Source organism: Diadema antillarum, unplaced genomic scaffold (assembly GCF_040938485.1).
Source record: "Diadema antillarum isolate AM-2024a unplaced genomic scaffold, OU_Dant_1.0 scf00000038, whole genome shotgun sequence".
In the NCBI taxonomy this organism is placed as follows: domain Eukaryota; kingdom Metazoa; phylum Echinodermata; class Echinoidea; order Diadematoida; family Diadematidae; genus Diadema; species Diadema antillarum.
In genome coordinates this window covers 1,982,212-2,007,061 of record NW_027270927.1, presented here as the reverse complement: position 1 = coordinate 2,007,061, position 24,850 = coordinate 1,982,212, and the positions used below count along the sequence as shown (strand labels likewise).

The window sequence follows — 24,850 nt, the reverse complement described above, 5'->3', positions numbered from 1 at the left end:
AATGCCGCGTTTACTTGTTAGATAGGGGCAAGATAACCTGTTAAGGTACAAAGTGTTGCAAGTTTTATACATATTGCACGTTCATAATCATTCTGACCAGTCGCAAAGGGTGTCAAAAATAGACATAAACACGTTTTACAATAGAGAAAGAGGCCCAGGTAAAGTGGAGTGAAAAAGGTTAATGATAACAATGACAATCAGATGATTTGTCATTTGCACTCAGACTTGATCCCCAAACAAAAACCTTTACAGTCATAATTACTGTTGAATATTTTTCTTTCTCTTTCTCATGCATTGTATTGATAGATTGATCTATTCATTTATTTGCTTATTTATACTAATCCATTTGAGTATTCACTGTTTTGTTTTCATTCATTAATTCATCAGGTCATTTATCTTTCATTCATGCTCATTTATCTGACTTTGTTTCCATTCGTTCGTCCATTCATTCTTTATAAATCTGTTCTTTTTTCAAGACGCTGCTATTAAGAGTATTACATTTAGACGCAGTACTAGAATGATATGACATCATGGTCACAAAATATTTCTCATTGGTCAATGGAATTTCTAAAAGGTCACTGCTGATAAACCAATAGATGGTTCTTATTTTTCTGAGTCACTCCGTCTGGTCAATATTGCGGTCACTCTTTCATCATAGCGTAAACCAGTCAACGCAGTCTTTTAGCCCCACCTCGTATACATTGTTAGTAGAAAAGGCACATGTTGCAGAATAAGCCCCGCCTACCTTCCACCTGATTACAATATATAATTCAAGAGAGTCGTGCTGCTGCTGTTGCTACGTGAATCAGGCGCAGTAGCTTATCAATAGCATAACAAAACTACACAGTTAGTTGTCACGTTAGCTTATAAGTCTTCTGTTTTGTTTTCGCGGTGAACTTGTCCATTTCTAGTTCAAAATGGGTTGGAAAACGCCAGCAGTCATCCTCCTGTTCGCCATCCTTATGTGGTACGGAATCTCTCGTATGTTGATCCCGAATTTGATCAGCGAAACCCCCGATGCTGGGAACGGGTGGTGGGGTCCTGGCCCCGAAGTCTCCGGGAGCAAGCAGGACACGTCCGTGCGTCCGTTCCGCCTGAACGTGTCTGATGAAATTCTCTCAGATCTGAATAGGCGATTGGAGAATACAAGATTTATTGACGCCAAATATGAAACGACGTTTCGCTATGGTTCTAACCCGGCTTACATGAAACAAGTGCGGCAGCATTGGCTCAAAAAGTACAGGTAATTATGCACACACAAACATACCTCAGCAAAGAATATAGCTTCGCACACTTAATTTGGTATTTTTATTCTTGTATCAGTATTTTGTATTCTTCACTGAAAGTCACTCCTTATATCTCACCTTATATATCTTTATGTCGATAGTAATTCATTCTCATTTCGTTAATTTTAAAGGGGAAGGCTAGTAACTGATCAGTGAGAATCAGTGGAAATGCTGGGAGATGATTGTTCCAATCCTTATGGGATTCATTCAATAGTTCATTGTATATCTATTGTTGTGTGAAAATGATTTGCTTCAGAATGGTCTCATATTCAAGTAATGTGCAGTTTAATGCTTCCAGGTTAGCGTCCCTGGTCAGTGACGGAGCATTAATCTGCACATTACTTGAATATGAGACCGTTCTGAAGCAAATCATCTTCACACAACAATAGATATACAATGAACTCTAGAATGAATCCCATAAGGGTTGGAACAATCATCTCCCAGCATTTCCACTGATTCTCACTGATCAGTTACTAGCCTTCCCCTTTAATTGTCTAACCTTCAAACAATGGAAAATAAACCTACAGCTAATTCCAAAAAGAATGTGTCCTGGCGCATTTAATTATCGAGTTAGCAAAACAGGTGTAAGTATTGTATCTCATCTATAATATTAAATGTGATTTTGATAAGTAGCATGAGAAACGGAAGCAGAAGTACTAAATAATTACGACGACGACGACTACTACTACTACTACTACTTTTGTGCTACTATATTTCATACTTTTAGTGATCTGATAGGTAATAGCTGTGATACTAATGAACAAAATAAATGCATTCCATGTATTTGTCTATCATGTCTATATTTGATAATTATGATTGTTATAATACATATAAAACATATACCTTTTATAATGTTATGTGTGATTATAGACCCTGTTGTATTTGTGTGTGTGTGTGTGTGTGTGTGTGTGTGCAGGGAGGTGATGTAGGTGTGTGCATGCAATTTGAAAATGAATATGTGAGGAAAGTTGGGCTCTTTCATATTTCATATGCTTCACTTTTTATGATTTGTGTTTGTTTGCTCTTTCTTTCTCAGCTGGGGAGATGCCGAGAAAAAACTAAATAAGTTTGACCACTTCCTGACAAACATCGAAGGCATTGATGTACATTTCATCCACTCTAAGCCCAAACTAGCGCCTGGACAGAAGGCTAAGCCTATGATGATGATCCACGGATGGCCGGGTTCCTTCTACGAATTTAACAAGGTAACTTTATCTCCTTTTCTTTTATATCTTTATTTTTCTTTAACTAATCGAAGTTTGTTTATACCTTTTTAACTGTATCACCATGTATAATGTAGGCATTTCTTTTCATTGATGGAAAGACAAATAATAGAATTGGATTGAGTTAAATGGAATTGAATACATTTTGTCTAATGCACTTATTTTAATTCTAAACATAATCCTATGATATTTGAAGGAAAGTATTTACCAAGATCTATATATTCCGTGGTGTGTGTGTGTGTGTGTGTGTGTGTGTCGGGGAGGGGGGGGGGGAATGATTTTTTCAAGATATTTTCATCAACCACAACATCTCTATGATCCGTCCCCAGTTTTTTACAGCACCTTTGGCAAAACCCATAGTTTGTATCCCCATAAAATTTCTTTTTCTTTTTCTTTTTCTTAAAGGGGATGGCTAGTATACTGATCAATGGGAATCAGTGAGAATGCTAGGGGATGATTGTTCCAATCATTGTGGGATTCATTTAAGAGCACAGTAGGCCTATACAGTAAATATTGTTGTGTGAAAATTATTCGCTTCAGAATGGTTTCATATTCAAGTAATGTGCAGTTTAATGCCCCGTCACTGTACAGGCATGCTAACCTGGAAACATTAAACTGCACATTACTTGAATATGAAACCATTCTGAAGCAAATAATTTTCACACAACAATAAGTATATAATGTACTCTGAAATGAATTCCACAAGGCTTGGAACAATCACCCCCAGCATAATTCCCACTGATCAGTTACGAGCCATCCCCTTTAAGGGTGGTGGTGGTGGGGGGGGGGGAGGGAGTATAGATTACTGGTATGAGACCTTCAAACTTTGTATTGATAAAGTCAAGGTTACCTTTTTGTCTTTCTGAAAACACTCAAAGACCCAGATAATTGGCAAAGTTGAGTTCAATGAGTCCGAGGCCTCGGGGCAAACAAATGCAGTTTGTCTGGATTGGACAAAGAGTAAGAGAGAGAGAGAGAGAGAGAGAGAGAGAGGTGGGGGGGGGGGGGGGAAGAAACCCAACAACACAGAGTTAAATAGGAATTATTTTTATTGTATGCACGTTCATATCTGTATACTTGCAATATACATACAAATATACTTTGGACACACACACACATACATATGTATATATAGGCCTGTATAACATTATATATATATATATATATATATATATATATATATATGTATATATATGTATTTATGTATATATATGTATATATATATATGTATATATATATATATATATTTATGTACATGTATAAGATAATACATAATTGTATATAAACATAATACGCATGCACTTTGTGTTTATGTTTTTGTGTATCTACTATCTCTATAAATGTGGTATTCCAATATGTACCTGATATAGAAACATTTGATTATTATGTTAACACGCGTCTTTAAATATTCTTACGTATCTATCATAATCTATTCATTGGTACAATCATATATAGATGATTCCAATGATGTCAGACCCACTCAACCACGGAGGTTCAGCTGATGACATATTTGAAGTCATATGTCCTAGTATTCCTGGATTTGGATTCTCAGAACCTCCGCATAAGAAGGGTATGTGTTTGTTCGTTTCACTTGTTTTGCAACAGTTATGTGTATTATGTTTGTATATCATATTCAAACATGTGTGAAATATTTATGAATGTCGTGATATATCTCTGCGGGTCTTATGAACCTTCTTTGCACACAGCAACTGTGTATATTCAATCATCAAAACCAACTTTTGATATCTCTCTCTCTCTCTCTCTCTAATAGAAAACCTAATGTACCAACAGTTTTTACATAATGTTTTATAAGCCTTGTTGTCTTATCTGGAAAGGTCATATTACATGTGTATTTACCCCAGAGGCATACAATCGTATATATACATATACATGTATATATATATATATATATATATATATATATATATATATACACATACATATTATCAAATTATGAAAGTTCTGCATCGGTGTGTAATAAATAGATATCAAGAGTAAAAACAGTTATACCCGACTGTTGTCCTGCGGTGTCTTAATACGACTGTTTTTACTCTTGAGATAAGGATATGTTAATGAAGTGAGAAACATATAGGCCTAAAGCTGGACAACGTTTTCAATGCGCTATATACTGTTGTTAACGTCGATGCGTGAAATATCACTGTAACGCATTTGACAACTTCAAAAATCAAATATCTTTGACATTTTGAGAGACTGTAATTTATGATGCGATTACATCACTGATTTTTCTTTCGACAGGATTTACATCTGTAGATGCAGCTCGCATGTTTGACAAGTTGATGATGCGTCTTGGGTTCAAGGAATATTACCTCCAAGGAGGCGACTGGGGAGCAGTTGTTGCTATTAATATGGCAGTTATGTTTCCAAGGTAACTGATTCCTTACAGTTTTGCTTTTGTTTGTTGTTTTTGTACTCTCAGTCACATATTCCAGAGACACAGGGTTGGCATTTTCTTGATTGTCCATCACTGAAGTTGCTTTTTGATCATGGTTCGACCGAATAAAAATAGTATATACCATAACGGAGGTTCAGATATATAATAAAAAAAAAAGTCAGAGGTCAATTAAGCTGTTCAATATTACGCATAAGATATTGTCTAGAGCATAATGTGGATTTTGCATGTAATTGATATATAAAACCAACTATTGGAAAATCTTCATATGAGCGATATATATTTCTATATATATATATATATATATATATATATATATATATAAATATACATACATATACATCATATATCATGTAATAGGCCTATAACATACTCGTATATCCTATTCAAATTTGCAGTTGATGTTAGAGTCTAAGATTAAAAACTATATTCATGCTTCACTCATCTTTATATCTTCATAATACTTCAGATAGCAAAAAAAATATATATATCACTGAGCGAGATTATTCTAAGCACCATCACCGCAAGATTCACGCCCTCTGTGTCCTATTTGCAGCCATGTCAAAGGTCTCCATAGCAACGATGTCCTCCAGGTGAGTGGGATGGCGTTGGTCTACCCATTTGTAGCCAATCTCTGGCCGTCTTTCTTCCTCCCCGATGAGAGGGAGCAGAAGTCGCTCCTTCCTCCCGGAGAACGTCTTCTCTTCTTCCTCGAGGAGGCGGGCTTCCTCTACCAGCATGCAACAAAACCAGACTCCAGCGGTGAGGCCACGTCCACTTTTAAGCCATCCTCACCCAATAAGAAACTTTTGTCTTGCCAGAGTTCTTTGTAGGAGATCACACATATATAGCACAATATTAAATAGAATGGAATAGAATGGAATGGAATAGAATTGAGTTGAATGGAATGGAATAGAATGGAATGGAATGGAATGGAATAGATAGAATAGAATGGAATGAAACGGAACGGCATGGAATAGAATGGAATAGAATAGAATGGAATGGAATGGAATAGAATAGAATGGAATGGAATGGAATAGAATTGAATTGAATGGAATGGAATGGAATAGAATAGAATAGATAAGAATGGAATGGAATAGAATAGAATGGAATGGAATAGAATAGAATGGAATGGAATGGAATAGAATAGAATGGAATGCAATGCATAGAATAGAATAGTATGGGATGGAATGAAATGAAACGGAACGGAATGGAATGGAAAAAAGTGGAATAGAATGGAATAGAATAGAATAGAATGGAATGGAATAGAGTGGAGCGAAATGGAATTGAATAGAAAAGAATAGAATAGAATAAAATAGAATAGAATAAGATGGTTATTGTATAGAATAGAAGAGAATATATAGAATAGAATAGACACGAGTAGAACACAGAAATTACATTTTAAAACCCTCGTACAAACTACAAGTTGATTCACAGTGCTTACAAAATAACATACATCATATCATCATCATAGCGCAGATGTCGGCTCTCCAGCCATCATCTTAGATGGAAAATTAAACAAAAACACAAAAACACAAACCAACCAACAAACAAACAAACAAACAAACTGACTGTTGTAAGTTATTGTGATTGTAAGTGACATATGATATTCCTATCATCTACCGTTATCATCATTGTGAATTTCATTCTTGATCCTGTGACGGACTTTCTTCATCCCTGCAGCTGCGGCTCTCCAAGATTCTCCGCTGGGTATGGCGTCGCACCTCCTGGAAAAATTCTCCGGCTGGACCAACAGAAATTGGCGCGACCTGCCTGATGGCGGACTGACCAAGGACTGGACGCTGGACGAACTCTTGACCAATGTGATGATCTATTGGGTCAACAACAGTATTGGGTATACGCTGCGAATGTTCAAAGAAGACATATCACAATTCAACACTAACTACATAAATACGTAAGTCTGCATTTTTTTTTTACAGACATGTCTTTTTGTTGTAATGGATTATGATAAATCTCTTTGATAAAATTTTGCCCTACGCATATTTGTCTGCATTAGGCCCTTTTTAGTATCAATATTTGATTTGCAAGCATATGTATCCTCGTTTCTTTTTATACATTCATATTTTGTTTCCGCATACTTTAATACTGTGTTTTGACTTTGCTGCGTACATTAAGGACCTAACCAAAATCATAATTTTCACATCTAAACTTTTCCAATTTTTGGGTTCAATTCTATTCCATTCAATTCAATTCAATAGTGTATTTCCATAAACAACACCCCCCCCCCCAAAAAAAAAATGATTCAAAGCGGCACATGTGTCGATTTGACTTTCATTCAACTGATGAGGACAATTGAATACAATGTAATGTGTGCACGAATGATATTACAGCAAAAACAAAAAAGAAGGAAACAGTGCACACTAATTGTCATGGCAACAAAAAAGAAGAAAAATCCCACCGATGGAAAAGAGTGTTCTACTTTTTGAAAGAAGGCTTGTTGTTGGATAGGAGACTGATAAAAGCAGATATGTGTAGTCCTCGTAATACCATGTGAATATATAGTCTGACAAATAAGATACACTGCAAAAAGTCCGGTGTTCAATAGTGAACACCGAGCTGGTGTTAAGTTTTCGGTGCTCATTTATGGTGTTAAATTAACACCTCCTTGTGTCATTTCCAATATAAAACTGTTTTTTGAAGAGTTTCTTAGTAACTGCACTTCTTGTTGATTTTTAATTTAAACAAGACGATCAAGAATTTTACATTAAAATACTAGATTTTTGAAAAATGTGAATATAAATTTACACCACAGTAACACCAGCTGGTGTGGTCTCTTATTGAAGCTGGACGGGTGTTAAACCATTGATATTAACACCAACAAATATCAAATCAACACCATGTGGTGTCATTTTTGAATTAACACCAGTACAGTGTCAAAATACCACCAGGTACAGTGTCAAATTAACACCACGAAGTGCCAGGTGAACACTTTTCAACACCACCACAGTGCATTTTCTACACCTCTGGGTGTGGTCCTCTATTAACACTTGATCGGTGTTGAATTTAACACCCATGGTGTTAAATCTAACACCGATGTTTTTACAGTGTATAAAGTCTTGACACCATGAGATTCTCAGGTACGAGCAGAGATTGACCCCCACCCTCTTATCGCTTAATTTGTCTCCCCGTCGCAGGCATTCTACTCGTGTCCCTTACGGGCAAACTGTCACTCCACAGGATTTCTTTGGGTCGGCTGCATGGCTGATGAAGCCATTCCACCGAGGACTCATTCACTTCACCTACCTACCCAAAGGGGGCCACTTTCCCGCCTTCCAGGTGCCCGACCTGCTTGCGAAGGATGTCCGGGAATTCGTCCGGAAGGTGGAAGCCCTCTAACTTTGATTAAGGAATGGATGATTATGAGTAGCAATCCGTCTATTATAGTCCTTACCAATTTCTGACCAATTTCATTTGTACACATGAATATCTGGCTTGAGATAATGCAACGCTTTACACGTGATTTTTTGTTTTTTGTCTAAAGCCCCTTGTTTATTATAGCCTTTCAAACAAGAGTTACCTCGACAGCGTCCGGGCAATCTTTTTTTTTTTTTCAATGATCCCCGTAAACAGTTTGCCGGACGTTGTCGCGTTAATTCTTTCCCCCAATTTTTACCCTAGCCAGCTACGGTATTTTAATACCCGGACATTATCCTGACGTTATACCCGACACTACCCCGATATTACCCCGACAACAGTTCTAAGACGCTCTCGCGGTGACATTCCTTTTCAACACGCATGACCAATAGTCTAAACAGAATGATACACGTACCGCTCGCCAATCACTTGCATAGGACTATAACCACATCCCCTTTGCGCAAGAACGGGTATCTATAGACTGATGTGGAAACCTATCCTCTCTCTGATGACTACTTCCACCATTTGGACCTATGATCGGAATAACGTCCCACAAAACATTCGACGTGCACCCCATTTTGCAAATTACAAATCCATTCGTAAAACCCACCTGTTCCGTCTTCCTGGATTAAGATAAAGATTTAATGTCCCTTTGTTGAATATTGTATCTATTATTATGTTGATTGTTATACTTGTTTGTCATTTGTTTTTTAAATTTTGTATCTTAATTTTGCAGCGCATAGAGAAGCTCATTATACGCTTTGATGTAGGCTTAACACCTTAATATGATAATAATGATATTATCATTAATAACAATGATGATATGATAATAATAATATTAATAATGATAATAATGATAATAGTAATAATAATGATAATAATAATAACAATAATGATAATAATGATATTATCATTAATAACAATATGATAATAATAATATTAATAATAAGAATGATAATAGTAATAATAATGATAACAACAATAATAATATTGATAATAATAATTGATATTAATGATAGTAATAATAACGATAATAATAATAATAATAATTATTATTATTATTATTATTATTACTATCATTATTATTATCATTATTGACTTATGCTATCATAAATGCCTCCTTTTGATATGATTTTAGTGTCTCAGAAAGTGAGAGAGGTTAGAGACTAAATTTTACTGCCACTGTAGTTTTCTCGCGTACTACCTGAAATTGATTTATACTCTTGTCGGCAAACTGAAATGTTGTTGTTATTTTACCCTGAATGTGATATTCTTGCGTGATTTTGAAATATAAATGCATTTTTTTTTTTTTGCTTTTAGAGGAATGAACAGTATAACTTCTTGGAGATGTATTCATAGTTAGCAAGTACAGCACGTTGTTTTGACACACATCCATGAACGCATGCACCTACCCACACTTTTGCACACTAAACGCACACACACACAGACACACAAACATACATCATGTACAACGCCTTTACTGCATACTATTTTACATTCATTGATACATAAAAATCTACCACCTTTATGCACGCAATATGCATGCAGTGTATGCAGAAACACATGAACCCTACTTGAAGAAGACGCTACGGGGGCGGATCCAGGAATTCCGTTAAGGGGAGAAGCCTTTACAAAGTCAAAGGAGGCGTATGCACGAGCCCCCCCCCCCCCCCATCCCCATTTAAAAAAACAACAAAAAAAATAAAGAGGGGGCACGCACTTTTAAACTTTTTTGACTGAGCTGTATAAGGTATCATGTCCAAATATATGAAAAAATACCAACACCCAATTATACAGCAGGCTTGAATATTTTGTTGGCACTATCAAGATAGGTCTATGTACGAATAAAATGTCAGAATGACATAATTATCATCATTGACTGGATGTTGCTATGAGCTTATCGTAATAACTATATGTCACTGCAGATGACAAGGGGTAAACTTTAGGTTTTATATATGATCAAGATTTCTGACTCTGCAGCGTGGATATGTCTTGTTAAACTGGAAACCTCTTTGAAAAAAATAATGTCTGTATTCGACAATTTAGAATGATCAATATGAGTCAGTTCTATGACTATGCAATGCAAACCATTACAGTTCTTTAACTTTGAAATGTGATGGTGTACAGGGTGTACGTGGTGTATGAAATCTGACCCAGTGAGATACCAATGAAATAAAAGATGATCATTTACTCTTGATAAAAGAACAACAAACGTTTGGCTATTTGCATTCCTTTTCTTTGGCTGTGTGTCTCCTTTGAAAGACGAACAAATTTTACACGTGTCTACCCACTTCTTGCTGACAGTGTAAACAGCTTGTCGTTTTCCTATAAAGGACCAAAGAATAAATTTGTGCGCTAGCTTTGTGTGAATAACGTGGTCAAAGGTCGAATGGAGGACTAGCCTCCTGTTTGTGTTCCATTGTCTGCTTGCGATGTGACTGCGACTGAATGAACGTGCAATCGTTTCATATGAAATGCACTGAGAAATACACACAAAAAGGTTGTGCAACCTTTCTTTTGTTTGCTGTTGGTGAGATATGAACTTGTCCCACATTGTCTGCACGTACGAGTCTGATTGTGACCTCTACACCTAGATTCTACAATCTTTTTTCTTTTTTCCTAAACGCTTATGGTAATATGTGCAGGTCAAAATAATTTGTGATTAGGTTATCATTTTCTTATTTCGTTATCTTGCATTTCATTATTCCAATCCTTGCTCAAGGCATAGGCCATCATTTACAGTAATGATGGCATTTAATGAGTCATTGGTAATTGCAGTGTGGTTCACAGGAAACAACTGCTCATCAGCAAAACGATATATAAGCTTACAGCCAACAATTTACTATGACAGATTATGACCAGGAGTACATTTACATGAATCCAAAAGAAAAAAAAAGTTCCTTGAGCAAGGTGCAATATTATTATGAATGAAAGGTCTTGATCTTGATTTGGTTCACATGGTGATCAAGACCTTGGTGATTGGAAAAAACAACAACTACAAATCAAAGTTGTTAATCCGCTCGCCCCACTCCCCCCCCCCCCCCCCCCCCCCCCTTTACTGATAACAATTAAGTTTCATGAAATGGGACCCAGGATGTGCATCGGCAGTCACTGCATCTAACATGATTACTTTCTGCTTTGAACAGCCTCCCCACAAATCTCCACAATGCTTTGAGCTCACTTTTACAATCTGTATTTTTGGTCCAAGATTGTTAGTACAACTGTATGAGGCAAGCATGGCTATCATTGCATATCATGCATCTTTAGAGCGCTGGAAAAACACACGAAATGAATAAAGCTCAGTGGCATTTCCAAATATGGCTGCAGGACTCCAGTTCTTTCACAAAAAGATTATGTCAAAGATATTTAAGAATAGATTTTGTGTATTTGGTTGAAGGCTCTGTTTGCTTTTCGCTGTACCTTGAGCACAAATAATGACACAGCAATTTCATCTTGCCCTCGTGTATGCATGTATTTACTCAGCACACAATATTGTCCGAAGATTTCATTTCTAAATTTGGTCTTTAAATGCATTCCAAAAGAGATTTTTAATGTGTTACAATTACCAATCTTGAAATCCTTTCTTACGTATCTCGCTATCAAGTTATTTCTATTCACAAGCACACACACAATGAGAGGTGTAAAACTTATTGAAAAATTAACATTTATTTGGTAAGAAGAACATCAATTCCAATAATCAGGCACTTAAACAAATTTCTCTGTACTGTGAGACAAATTACACGGTTACATGATTCTCAACAGGAAAATTGTACATTGTAAATTGGCCCCTTAACCCTTTGTGTCCTGTGAGTAATGATTGGCACAAAAAATCTTAAGTATTGTATACACTGTCCAAAGTCCCTGGCATGGAAAGGGTAACAAACAGACTTACAGCAAGAGATGCAACTAACTAAACTTAATATGGGATTCTTTAATCAAACATCTACAAATAAGTACATTTCCACAACATTTCTCACTATACTGATACAGTGTGTTCACCCTCGACCATTTGAGGGCAGAACTTTACCGGGAGAAGAAGAAGTCAAACCTGTCTTAGCGACCACCTGTCTACAGCAGCCACCTGCCATATATGATCACTAAAAACAATTTCCTCTGAGAGAAAAAGATTGTTAATGATTAATAAACCTGTCTACAGCAGCCACCTGTCTGTAATGACCAGTTTTTCGTCTCCCTTTGGCAACCATTATAGACAGGTTAGACTGTACCAAAACATTGAAATATATTTCCTGTATTTCACCTATAAAGCAAATTTGATGTAATGGAAGAATATTCACACAAAAGAAAATGCATTATCTCTCCTTGATAATTATAAAGCAAAGGTGTCAATTCCATTATTCAGTGGCATGTTTACATGTATCAGTCAATTCTCCAAAATGTCAAAGGCCACAATTCTGAATAAGGTGAAAGAAATTTTTGGACTTTGAAATGGAAAGTGTGTGTTTGTTACATCACACGAGTCAAATATTGCATAAGCCACAACTTATTCTCTTTGACTTACAAAGCATTAATTTTCCTTGTATAAACATGACACAGTGATGAAATGTGTACAAGAACTTTCCTTTTAGACTGCTCTTCAAACCAAATCAAACTCTGACTGCATGTTCAGAACTTACGGAACAAACCTTTTAAAACTTTGACAACATCGGGGCAAAACAATGTTTCCTCCACTGAGATGCAAAGTCTCATTATTTGGAAGACACAATTTGTTTCTATTGATCAAAATTTAATTGAATTGAATTGAAAGCAATGATAAGTCATACCGCAAAGCTTTTGATCAATCAATATGTCATGGTTCTGTATTACATACATTTTACCTCGTTTATCAATAAAAAAAAAAAAAGAATTGTGATGAATATATATAAATCTTGCAATAAAGAAGACTGTACATCTAAATTTAGTACCACTGATGTCAACATAACAAGCTGTGAAAACTGCCAGCTGTTTTAGTAAATGCAATTAGATCAAATTTTATCACACATTGAAGCTTGAAAGGTTGTATTGTCAATCACAAATACTGTATTCTTTTCTTCTTGGATTGTTACGTACTGTAGACTTTAAAGACTGAAAATACTCTAAGATATTCAAATCATACACAATCACGTATGAGACAACAAGTCAAACAAAAAGATTGAAAATACAATGTACATGTATTTGAATTTTGCTGAGAGAGAGAGAGAGAGAGAGAGAGAGAGAGAGAAGAGCAACTTTTAAAGCATTTCTGCAATTGTGAATATTTGCTAAAACCTCTATCATACTACACCTAAATGTATAACACTACGGCAGAACTGGCAGTTTAAATCAATTACAGATTGCACTTTATGATTCAAATCACAAACCTACATATACATGAGAATGTATTCAAAAATATATTCAAATGTAAACAAAAGGAAATCAACCAGAAATGGATATAATCTATTTACTCAATTTTCCACCAAAAATATATATTCGGCAGATTCAACAATTTAAGACAAAATCACACTTTACAAAATGGATTTCATTCCAGTGATGCCACTGCTGACACTATTACCATTAGGTGATTGAAATGATGACAATGATAATGATGACGACGACGACGATGATGATGATGATGATAATGATGATGATGATGATGATAAGTGATGAGAATACTAGTAATGGCAATGATGTGATTTGATAGCATTTTCATTTCCGGATGGAGATTAAAGGGATGGTATCTTATAGGTTGAGGTGAGGATTCACCTTTTAACTTTTTGTGAGATACCTACAAACCACGCTGTGAAATGTTAAAGACCATACTTCTCTAAAGGCATTCAAAGTTTATTTGATGAAAATTGGTTTTGAAATTGCTGAGATCTCCAAAACAAAGCATTCCCAATAAAAGATGGTATCCACCTTTTATTAGGATCACTTTGTTTTACTTTGTTTTTGGATATCTCAGCCTATCTCTTGCACGGATTGAGAGCTGGCCATTTGATTTGGCAGGTCAATAATTTGAATCACAGGTGTTGTCTGGAATGTAATTTCCTGTTTACGGTCAGTATAGAGAAGCTCAACAGTTTATCTAATAGTACTGTAAACATGATGATAAAAGTATAATTATGTGTGATGGACACAATTATGAATGAGATATTCTACCATCTGAAAATAAGACTGGCAACATGAACAGCAATGTCTTTGAAAAGACAACTAGTTTAGGAAGACCTTTTTAACTCGTTGAGGATGGTTTGATTTTGCTACAACACGCATTTCCCTTAGACACCTGCCCTAGTATACTCGGGACTCCTCCTCAATGGGTAAGTCAAAGATTAGAGCTATATCTGTCTGTGAATAGTCGTTCTTTTCTAAATATTAAAAGAAAAAAAGGGAGAAAAAATTAGCAAACTACACCTGATCCCACACACATTAAACCTACAGGTCCCAGAAAGTTTCTGGCGATCAAACATCTCATGATAATTACTTCAGTTCCCCACTACTTTGGGAATGTGCTGATCCCCACACGTCAAACCCTACAGGTCTCAGAAAGTTTCTTGCGATCAAACATCTCATAATCAACTACTCCAATTCCCCACTACTTTGGGAATGGGCTGTCTTAATTCTTTCAGAGTGCCTCAACCTTTCGCACAAACTGTCGGACATCGTCAGCGAGCATCCGCGGCTCCTCGAAGGCAGCGAAGTGGCCTCCCCGCGGCATCAAGGTGTAGCTGATGAGGTTGGGGTTGTACTCCCGTAAGGACCACTCAGGAGCCATGCCGAGGTCGTGGGGGAAAACAGCATGGCCAAAGGGAACCATGTTGGCATGCCTATAGATAAACACCAGAGGAAGACAATGGATGGGCAGCGTTAAGTGTCGGTCTATAAAGCATATTACATACATATGCACACAACTACATACACCTAAATACACAAAACACTCACACCCAACTACACAAACAAACACATATGAAAAATGGACAGTTTGGAAAATCAAGAGATATTCCTCTTCTTTTACTTTTTTATGTTATTGAATTTATGAACTTCATTTTTGACTCTCTCCAAAGCCTCATTTGAACAGAGCCTTTTAAACCACTGTTACTGCGACAAATCTTATATACCCTACCTGTTAAGGCTTTCCATGCAAAAAGTTTCTCAGACATTGTCACGGTAACTTTTGACAAATTCTACACAAACCAGCCAGGGTACTTACCCCAACATTACCCTGATGCTACCGTGACAATGTCCTGACAATCCTTCTGTTAACATTGTACTGATACGCAGAACACGCATTCCCAATAGTCCAGACTAAATGACATACTTGACACTGCTCCTTTCAAGCGTTTGGATCGTAGCCAATGATCTACGGGGTCGGGATAAGGAACACACACACACACTGGGCTTGGCCAGTATAATATCCCATCCAGGGTTTGTCAAGAGTGGACACACCCCCTTCACACATGATTGGTGTACTGTTATGGAAACCTACCGAGAGTTCAAAGGTTTTTGGTATGTGTGTCTGTTAACCCGTTGAGGACAAGTCCCGAGTATACTCGGGCAAGCGTCTATGGGAAATGCGTGTTGTAGCAAAATCAAACCGTCCTCAATGGGTTAAGATGGTACCCCTCCCTCTTTCCTACAGTTTTATTGCCCAAGATGAAAAATTTTGTTCTCCAGACATTGTCCTGATGTTGTCCAGGTAAGGTCTCTATGGTATGCAGCTTAAAGGCCAACTTTCTCTCACAAATGTGCTTATCTTGTTGTCGGGTTTCTTACTGTACAGAGATTTTTTAAATAAAGCTATGGCTTTATGCAACATTGGACAATCTCAATATACCTTATTATATGATATAAACAAGTGCAATCAATGCTACACACATTTAGAAAAGAGATAGGAAAGATGATATATCACACTTCACACAAGGAAATGTGATGGTGGAAACATTTGAAACATGCATGGAATGAGGAAGGAATTTGACTCCGCCCCCCTCAAAAAAAAAAAAAAAAGAGGGAGGGGAAAAAAAAGAAACTGCAGTGTGAGCGTAAAAAAATAGACATTGTTGGAAGGTTTGAAAGTCCATGGGGACTTTCAGTGCCAAAACTAGACAACTTAATAGTAGGTGCACTCAGAAACTTCATCACTCATTTGTGCCAATGAGTTTAACTAATGAATTTGAAAAGAAAAAAATGCAAGCACAGAAGACCACTTCTGTGAACCAAGCGCCACGGTAGGCATTGCAGGCAATGTCCATGGTTTAACTTTGACCCTTGCAACACAAATGTACTCACGTGAGTTCGTACTGCTTCGAGTTGCCGCCGATTTCCTCTTTGTAGAGGCGCATGGAGGATGCAATGTTCCCATTGACCCAGTAGATCATCACGTTGGTCAAGAGCTCATCCAGCGTCCAGACCTTGGTCAGTCCGCCGTCCGGCAGGTCTCGCCACGCTGGGTCCGTCCAAGTTGAGAATTTTTCCATGATGTATGCAGCTAGACCGACGGGAGAATCATTAACACCTTGACCTGTGGGCAGTAACCGTGAAATTGACAGAAATATTGAGTGGAAGAAATATTGTCATATATATCAAATATTGTAGTCAATCAAAACATTACAAGTGAGTTTGAGAGAAAACTAAACTTTCATCACTCTACAAGTGTAGTTTGAGAGACCACTTAGCTCTTAAGGTCCTATCATATCATTCCTTGGGCTATGAAAAGAAAAAAACTTGAACAATCAACAAACACTTTTAATGATCTTGTCTTGACACCTTTACACTGATGAAGAGGACTTACAGTGCTGGAATGTTACAACAGAAATTTCAACCTGCTTTTCAAGATAGCTCTAATACAAACGGCAGAATCAGTACATGTGGAAAGCAATAAAATTCTCAAAGCTTAAAGGGGCATTCCAGACGATTTTCATAATTTCACATCATGAAGCACATAAATCAACAGCTCCATGTATAGATTTGTGGAATTTATTGTAGTTCTTGAGCAGAGAAACAATACTTTGAAAAACTTTAAACAAATTACACTGAACAAGGATGATGACATAGCAGCCTCACATATTTCAGATATGTAATCTCAGTGTAATTCCATTACAATACCGCTTGCTTGCGAGTTCACCTATGTATAATCTAAGCATGCCTTCTTCTTTTGTTCTGCCTCATACATTCTTATGGTGAACCTGCCATGTCATCATCCTTGTTCATTGCAATTTGTTATAAATTTTGAAAATATTCTTATTCTGCACCCCAATTATCATAAATTCGGACACTTTGTCCTCAGTACAACTAATTTATAGTTGTTCAAATTTAAGAATTTGAAAATCATCCAGAAGTCTCCTTTAAAGGAGTCATCATGCGAAAAAAAGCTTAATTTTCATAAATTAAGTGAATTATACAATTTGCGAAAGCTCAAGTTTCTGGAAATATGAATAATGAAGTTTCAGAACATGAAAATATCTCTGGAACGATGGACAGATGGTGCTTTGAGACCCTTTTCTGACCGCAAGAACCTGATCTGACGGCGAAATTCTGGAGGTCAAAATTATGATGTCATGGAAGGACTGAATACAATTATCATTATTATTATTATTATTATTATTATAATTATCATTATTATTATCATTATTAATATCATTGTCATTATTATCATTAGTAGTATTATCATTATCATCATTATAATTGTTATAATCATTATCATTATCATTATTATTATTATTATTACCATCATCATCATTATCATTATCATTACTATTATTATTATAATTATTATTATAATCATTACTTTCATCATCATTATCATTATTATTATCCTTATTGTTATTGTTAGTACCATAATTATTATAGGTTTTCCTACTTCTTTTTTTTTTTCTATTTCTTTTTTATTTTTTACTACCAACCAACAGTGTCTGGTTTAGTGGCCTGGATGTGCATGTATCCCGTCTCCTGTAGTAGAAACAACCACATTTGACTGGCAGGCAAAAAGCGGTCCTGTTCCTCTTTATTGGGCATCAGAAGAGACGGAAAGTAGCCGGCGATAAACGGATAGACCACACTCTTCATGCTCATCGTGACTGCCATGTTGGTGTGGATCCCTTTCACATTTCTATTTAATACACAACAAGAGATTTACAGACAGAGGACTCAGTGTACAGTGTACTCCTGTTATAACGAACACAGTTATAACAAAATTCCGGTTATAAAGAAGTAAAAATTCAGGCCACAACATTATTCGCTCTTATTTGTTCGGTTATACTTTGTTATATCAAAAGAGAACTGCTGGTCCTGAGGGCTTGGCTATAATGGGAGTTCATTGTACAATTATATTATCACACATTAAATTGAGCAGCTACAAGCTTACATATCTATCAAATCAAAACAAACATTCTTGTTCGGATTATCAAAATATCAGTCTTAATATACGGAATATCAAACTGCTTATTTTGTAAGAGGGATTTTTCATGCTCAATAGATGAATATACGATTCATATCTTTATAATTTTGTGAAAAGCTACAAAAATTGGGAGAGCATTTCATAGAGCTCACCTCTGCCACGACAATTAAGGGCCTTGGCAGTACATACTATGGTAAAAGGTAAGGGGTCCATATTACTTGTGCAAATTTATGCATGCTACAGGTATAGCGAACATGAAGAAATCTACACATAACATGTAGCAGTTATACCCATACAATGTAACTACCTCAAAATCAAATCTATACAATTAATATGTCATACAACATGTAAGATAAATTAGTTTTTGTCCTAGGTTTATATCGTGTAAAATGCACATAAATTTCTGCTTACATATGAACATATCCGGTATTTTTCTTTTAAGGGTACTTTAAGTAAAAATGGAAATTTTCATGGCGTTGATATTTTGATGCATTTCTTGCAACCTGACGCTACCACGAAAAAAAAAAAAAAGCATGTGCATACATTTGCTAGTTATACGTAACCATATGAAATGTCTTAATTCCAGGTAATTATAACCATGCAAAATTTGTCTTAACTAGCCCAGTGCATAGAATTACTTGCACAAAAATATTCACTTGCACAGTACGTCAATTTTCATGGTTGTTTTCTGGCCAGTTGAAGTACCTCTGCTGTTAGGTATAATTGAACACAATCAAAAAGGATAGATTGATAATTGTGCTGAAGAAAACCAACCCAGGGAATATGAGGGCCATGTTATATGTAATCGCTGCTCCCCAGTCTCCGCCTTGGACGTAGTACTTCTCAAAACCGAGACGCGTCATGAGCTTGTGGAAGACCCGTGCTGCCTGGGACACCGTAAAACCTGTCAGAAGGATAAAACAAAATGTGTCCATCAATTTCATTGTGACGCTGTCGGGTTTATTCTAGGTAATCTTTATGATTTAAAGTTTTACTATCTGCTGTGAAACCAGAATTTTTTGTGTGCATTGATTTCGTGCATTTTGCGAGAACCAAGATTTGCAAAATTAAAATACACTCAAAAGTTCTTATTTATATTATATGCATTGAATGCCACTGGCAATGCACAAAAATATCATGCCATGAAAAAGGCTGGCGGCTCCAATTTGAGAAAAAAACCATGTCACAAATATATCTAATTTTACAGTACATTTTGAAAATTACAGCGAGATTTTCTGGATTCTAATTGTTGTTGTTGTTGTTGTTGTTGTTCATTTTCCATCTGTGAAGATGGCTGGATAGCCCATATTCAGCTACACTAAGCTGGTCTTCCATGGGGTCCAGTTGGATGTGGGGTGGGACCACTTCACCGGGTTAGACACCCTGCTCTTTGCGATGAATGAATGAAGCGGGATCTTTTACGTGCATGAGCTGTGACTCTCTCATACACGGGACCTCCATTTTATGTCCTATCCGAGGGACAGAGTGTTTTGCCTCTCGCTAGAGGGGACGGTATGTTTACACACAACATTGCTCAGTCCAGACTCGGGTTCGAACCCGGGCCGAGTGATCGTGAGGCAGACGCGCTACCGACTGAGCCAACTCACCGCCCCATTGTCCAATCTTCATCTTTTGTATGACTGAAGTGCCGACTAGCACAGAAAACCTAAGTGCATTATACACACTCTCCAAAGACTCTGACACAGAAAGGGTTACTGGAAAGAAAAAAAATGTGGTATGAAAGTTTCACAAATTAGAGCCACTGGTCTTTTTTTTTGTGGCATGAAATTTTCTTGAACTGCCACTGGCATTAAATGCATGTAGTGGAGGCTAGAACATTCCCCTGCCTTTAATTTTGCGAAACTTGGCTTTCAAAAAATTGAAATGCACACAAAATTGTTTGGTTTTACAGTAATGGAGTCTTTACAGAGACACATACACTGACTGAAAAAAAGAAGAAGTAAAACCCTTCATCCTTACCCTTAGAAAAAGACAACAGTCAAGGCCAAATATGCCTGAAAAAATTAGAGGTGAAAAAGAGTAACTGCTGGAAAATATCCTCCATGAAAAATGATGTTTACAATGAAATCTCAATTTATTGTTCTTTGGATGGAATTATGAGATTATCATTAATCATCATTATAATTATTGATTATCTTAGTTTATTATCATCACCATAACCATTGTTATCATTTTTATTATAATTATTATCATTAGTAGTAGTAGTAGAAGTAGTAGCACTATTGTTGCTGTTATTATCATTATTATTATTTTTATTATCATTATTATCATCATCATCATCATCATCACAAACAATATCCTATCACTATTTATAACTTTTCCACCATCTTCACTATCATCATTCAAGCTGTCTGGATCTGATAGGCACAGTCATAAGGCTGAGTGGCTCTTCCACTGCTTCTGATTTGGTGCCAGCTGTAGCTTCAATCTGATTGGACAGAAGTTGGTATCCCTGAGCAATAGACCACACCTTGTTTGTGGGGGGCTTCAGAGAAACCGTATCCAGGGATGCTTGGGCAGATAACCTCAAAGATGTCATCAGCCGTCCCACCATGGCTCAGGGGGTCCGTCAGCATAGGTAGAATCTGAAAAACAAAAAGGAAGTAGGGATGTAGGTATGATAACTCAGGGCAGTCAACATCTGCAGTGAAAAAAGTAAAAGGGAAAAATACTGATGTGCAGGGTAAAGAAATTTGGAAGGCAAAAGTCATATCTTTGACAAAAATGGGATGGTTGCACAAAATGTGTACTGTATGTCAAATCAAATGTCAGAAAATAAAGAACATTATTGTTAATTAACAAATCATCAAAACATACATCACAAATGCTGATATCCAGCCTTGAATGCAATCCATTCACAAGAAAACAATACATTACTCACAATTCAAACACATTTCACGGATAATGTAAAACTATACAGATACATTCGGGGCATGAAACCTTTATGAAATGGAGCCAACGGCCTTTTTCGCGATAGGAAACTTTTGCAAATTGCCACTGCCATTCAATGCATATTGGGCGCAGAGAAACACTTTTGTGTGCATTTTGTGAATCTTGGCTCCTTGCAAAATTTGCGGAAGTTTCATGCCCACCAAAATTTCTGGTTTTTCAATATTGTATGCATATACTTCATATTACTCCCAAAGGCAACAATGTGAGCTAATGAAAGTGGACGGTTAAGTAGGATACTTTGTGGGTATGTATGTGGCCTTTTCAGGGCCACATATGTAAACCCAAGAAAGAAAATGCGGTGCACCGTTAAGCCTTCTACCACCAATGTTCAACTGCCACGGAAGCCTTCAAAGATTTTACCTTGTAGAACTCGTAGACTGATCCAGGCCAGCCATGGACAATGATGAGGGGTTTAGCCTTCTGTCCAGGCTTCAGTTTAGGCTTCACATGGAGGAAGTGTACATCGATGCCCTCTATGTTGGTCAAGAACTGGTCATACTGATTTAACGTTCTCTCAGCATCTCGCCAGCTAAGGGAAGAGTCAAAAATAAGAATCAAAAATTCAAAAATGTTTAGTGAATTTACATGAAAGACTTTCTTAACCTGATGAAGATTCTTATCTGTTTCAACATATCACAAAATGATTAATCCCTAGTATAAAAAGAACTAAGTATAAGGTGTGCACATCTAAAAAACAAACATACAACTAAAATCAATAGATGTATTGTAATTGTATGTTACACTTGAAAATCATTGAGTCGTTGACACTGCACCATTCCGCAGGCAGAACTTCTGACATTTATTCTGCAACAAGACAGAATGCTAGTGCTGGCACAGAACCTTTTCAGTGGATGTGAGAGGAGTATTTGTTAGGTTGCTTGTTTTGTTTTACATTTCTTTAGATGGTATCACAACTGAAATACTCTATCAACTGGCAGACAACATCATAATGGCATGCACATCATGTTCTTTGCTTGTTTTGATGGGATGCTGGATAATTGATTTTCAAAATGTCATTAGAACCACTGAGAAGTTGTATTAAAATTGCCATATGTAGGTCCTAATTCAATAGCATCAACAATCTGTTTTCAATATCATTATTATAAAGCAAAAGTTTATATAATTTTAACATGCATCTCTGTATTTCACTTGTTAGATGAATTATCAAAATTACTTATATTACTATGGTAGGGTTAGGATTCTTCATTCACATTATATATTCATATTATCAACAAGTCCTCATATTTTTGTTCTCAGACCCATAAACAATTCAAGCTTGATGAGAAGCACCTTAAAGAAAACAAGCAAAGTTTCATCCACACTCTTTCATGTGTGTGTGCAAGTGCATTTTTTTTCTTTCATTTTAAAGATTTACCTGAGCCTGAGCATGAGGGGATGTTCTTATCTTATATCTGACTTCTTATTGTCATTAGGTAATCAACAGCACAGCATTGTCAGGGGCCATGGATCAGACTTTGAAGTGAGAATGGGACCATGTGAAAGGAATTGTTATTAATGTTAAAAGGTTTGCTCCCCACCTAGCTATAGCAGATCGTCTGGACTCTGGGGAATGGGCCACGCCCACCGACCACAATGCTTCTCACCTGTATTTCTCGAGCCAATATCTCTGCACCTGCTTCATAAAGTCTGAATTGAAGCCATAATGGAAGGCTGAGTCCTCAAGCCGATCGACAAATCGTGTTTTTTCCAGTCGCTCCTTCAGATCTGCCAATACTTCATCAGACACGTTGATGCGAAACGGACGAACGGACGTGTCTTGTTCCTTCCCCGCCACTTCGGGCAGACCACGACCCCACCACCCGCTGCCAACATCGGGGGGTTCAGTGAGCAGGCTTGGAAAGAGCACAAATGAAATCAAATAGCCGCACACGACCGCCAGGATTAAAATGACAATAGGTGTTTTCCAGCCCATCTTTTGAGAATGTTGGTGATCCTAAATTACTTGCAATGTATTTGAAAACGTAAAATGTCAAATTTGAGTGATACGTAGCCGAAAGATGTACCAGCGAACACTAACGTTAGATAGATACACCTGTAGCTAGCTAGAGCGCCCGCACCTGAACTGCGCTTTGCGCGAGTGGAGGATTAGGAGCGTACGTACGTACAGATATGAGTCGGCGCAACAGATCCCCAGCATAGCCTGCTGCAGCTGCATGCGCAGAACCCCAGGGTACCTGGGAGGGGTCATATCGCGATCTTCAGGGTGGCATGATCATTCGAAGTGGTGCGATTTTCACGAACTAAACCCGCTGAGGTTTTTGAGTTCGTGTTGTGGAAAGAGGTGCATCTCGGCTCCCTCGACCCGCATTTTAACAGAAAAAAAAAAAAAACAGAAAAAAAAAAACTTTTAAGGAGGTGGAAAGAGAACCCACCTTCCTGATACGCTTAGGTTCTCATAGTCAGGGGCTGATCCGGGAATTCCATGGGGGGGGGGGGGGGGGGGGGGGGGAGGGGGACCTTTACCAATAAATAAAAAGGGGGTGCACGCTGCCTCCTTCATTTTTCTTTTTATTTCTTTTGTTTTAACGAAAATGGGGGGGGGGGGGGGCACAGATCCGTAAGCCCTCTTCTGGATCTGCCACTGGTTAAGTTCATTTGTTATTCACATTATCATTGTCATTTAAAAAAAATATGCTAATAATTAGATTAGGTTATATCGAAGACAGCAAACATAGTTCACTTAAGCATTGCCAATCAATCATAGATGTATTTTTGTATATATTGTATTAAGATCCATCTACATGTATATTCATCAAAGTATGCATGTGTTTGTAGGCTTATTTCTATCTCTTCTTCTGTTATCATTCTCTCTCTCTTTCTGCACATGTATGTGTCTATTACGCATATATACATATATATATATATATATATATATATATATATATATATACAGGGTATATATAATACGCCTGAATGTGTATTTGAATGCCATTATGTTACACAGTGCATCATTTTCAAAACTGACATTGCACTACATACATGTATTATATACAACAATTGTAACGGAAATGATGATTATAATATTCTTTATTCCTTTATTTCATATACAAATAGAGCAGATGAATCTATTCATCAGATCATATATTTGGCATCATGGCTGTCACAAATGTCAAGTTGAATGCAGTCAATCAATAAATATTTCTCAATTATATCACTCTGTTTCAATTCATATCACATAATGACATTCAAGGAATAA

At 36.8% G+C, this 24,850-nt stretch overlaps 2 protein-coding genes across 2 annotated transcripts; one reads left to right on the top strand and one right to left on the bottom strand.

Annotated features, from left to right (window-relative positions):
* The first annotated feature begins 822 nt into the window (after positions 1-822).
* Positions 823-9,059, top strand: LOC139710144 (epoxide hydrolase 1-like). Its single transcript, XM_071622079.1, has 7 exons — positions 823-1,243; positions 2,323-2,491; positions 3,965-4,079; positions 4,766-4,895; positions 5,476-5,681; positions 6,603-6,834; positions 8,075-9,059. The coding sequence occupies exons 1-7, from the start codon at positions 918-920 to the stop codon at positions 8,274-8,276; spliced, it is 1,380 nt and encodes a 459-aa protein (XP_071478180.1). The 5' UTR covers positions 823-917; the 3' UTR covers positions 8,277-9,059.
* A 3,988-nt stretch (positions 9,060-13,047) lies between these two features.
* LOC139710133 (epoxide hydrolase 1-like) lies at positions 13,048-23,690 on the bottom strand. Its single transcript, XM_071622069.1, has 7 exons — positions 23,238-23,690; positions 21,994-22,162; positions 21,152-21,266; positions 19,435-19,564; positions 18,167-18,372; positions 16,554-16,785; positions 13,048-15,094 (listed from the first exon to the last, which is right to left on the bottom strand). Exons 1-7 carry the CDS (start codon positions 23,564-23,566, stop codon positions 14,893-14,895), a joined length of 1,383 nt encoding a protein of 460 aa, XP_071478170.1. The 5' UTR covers positions 23,567-23,690; the 3' UTR covers positions 13,048-14,892.
* Between the last annotated feature and the right edge of the window lie 1,160 nt (positions 23,691-24,850).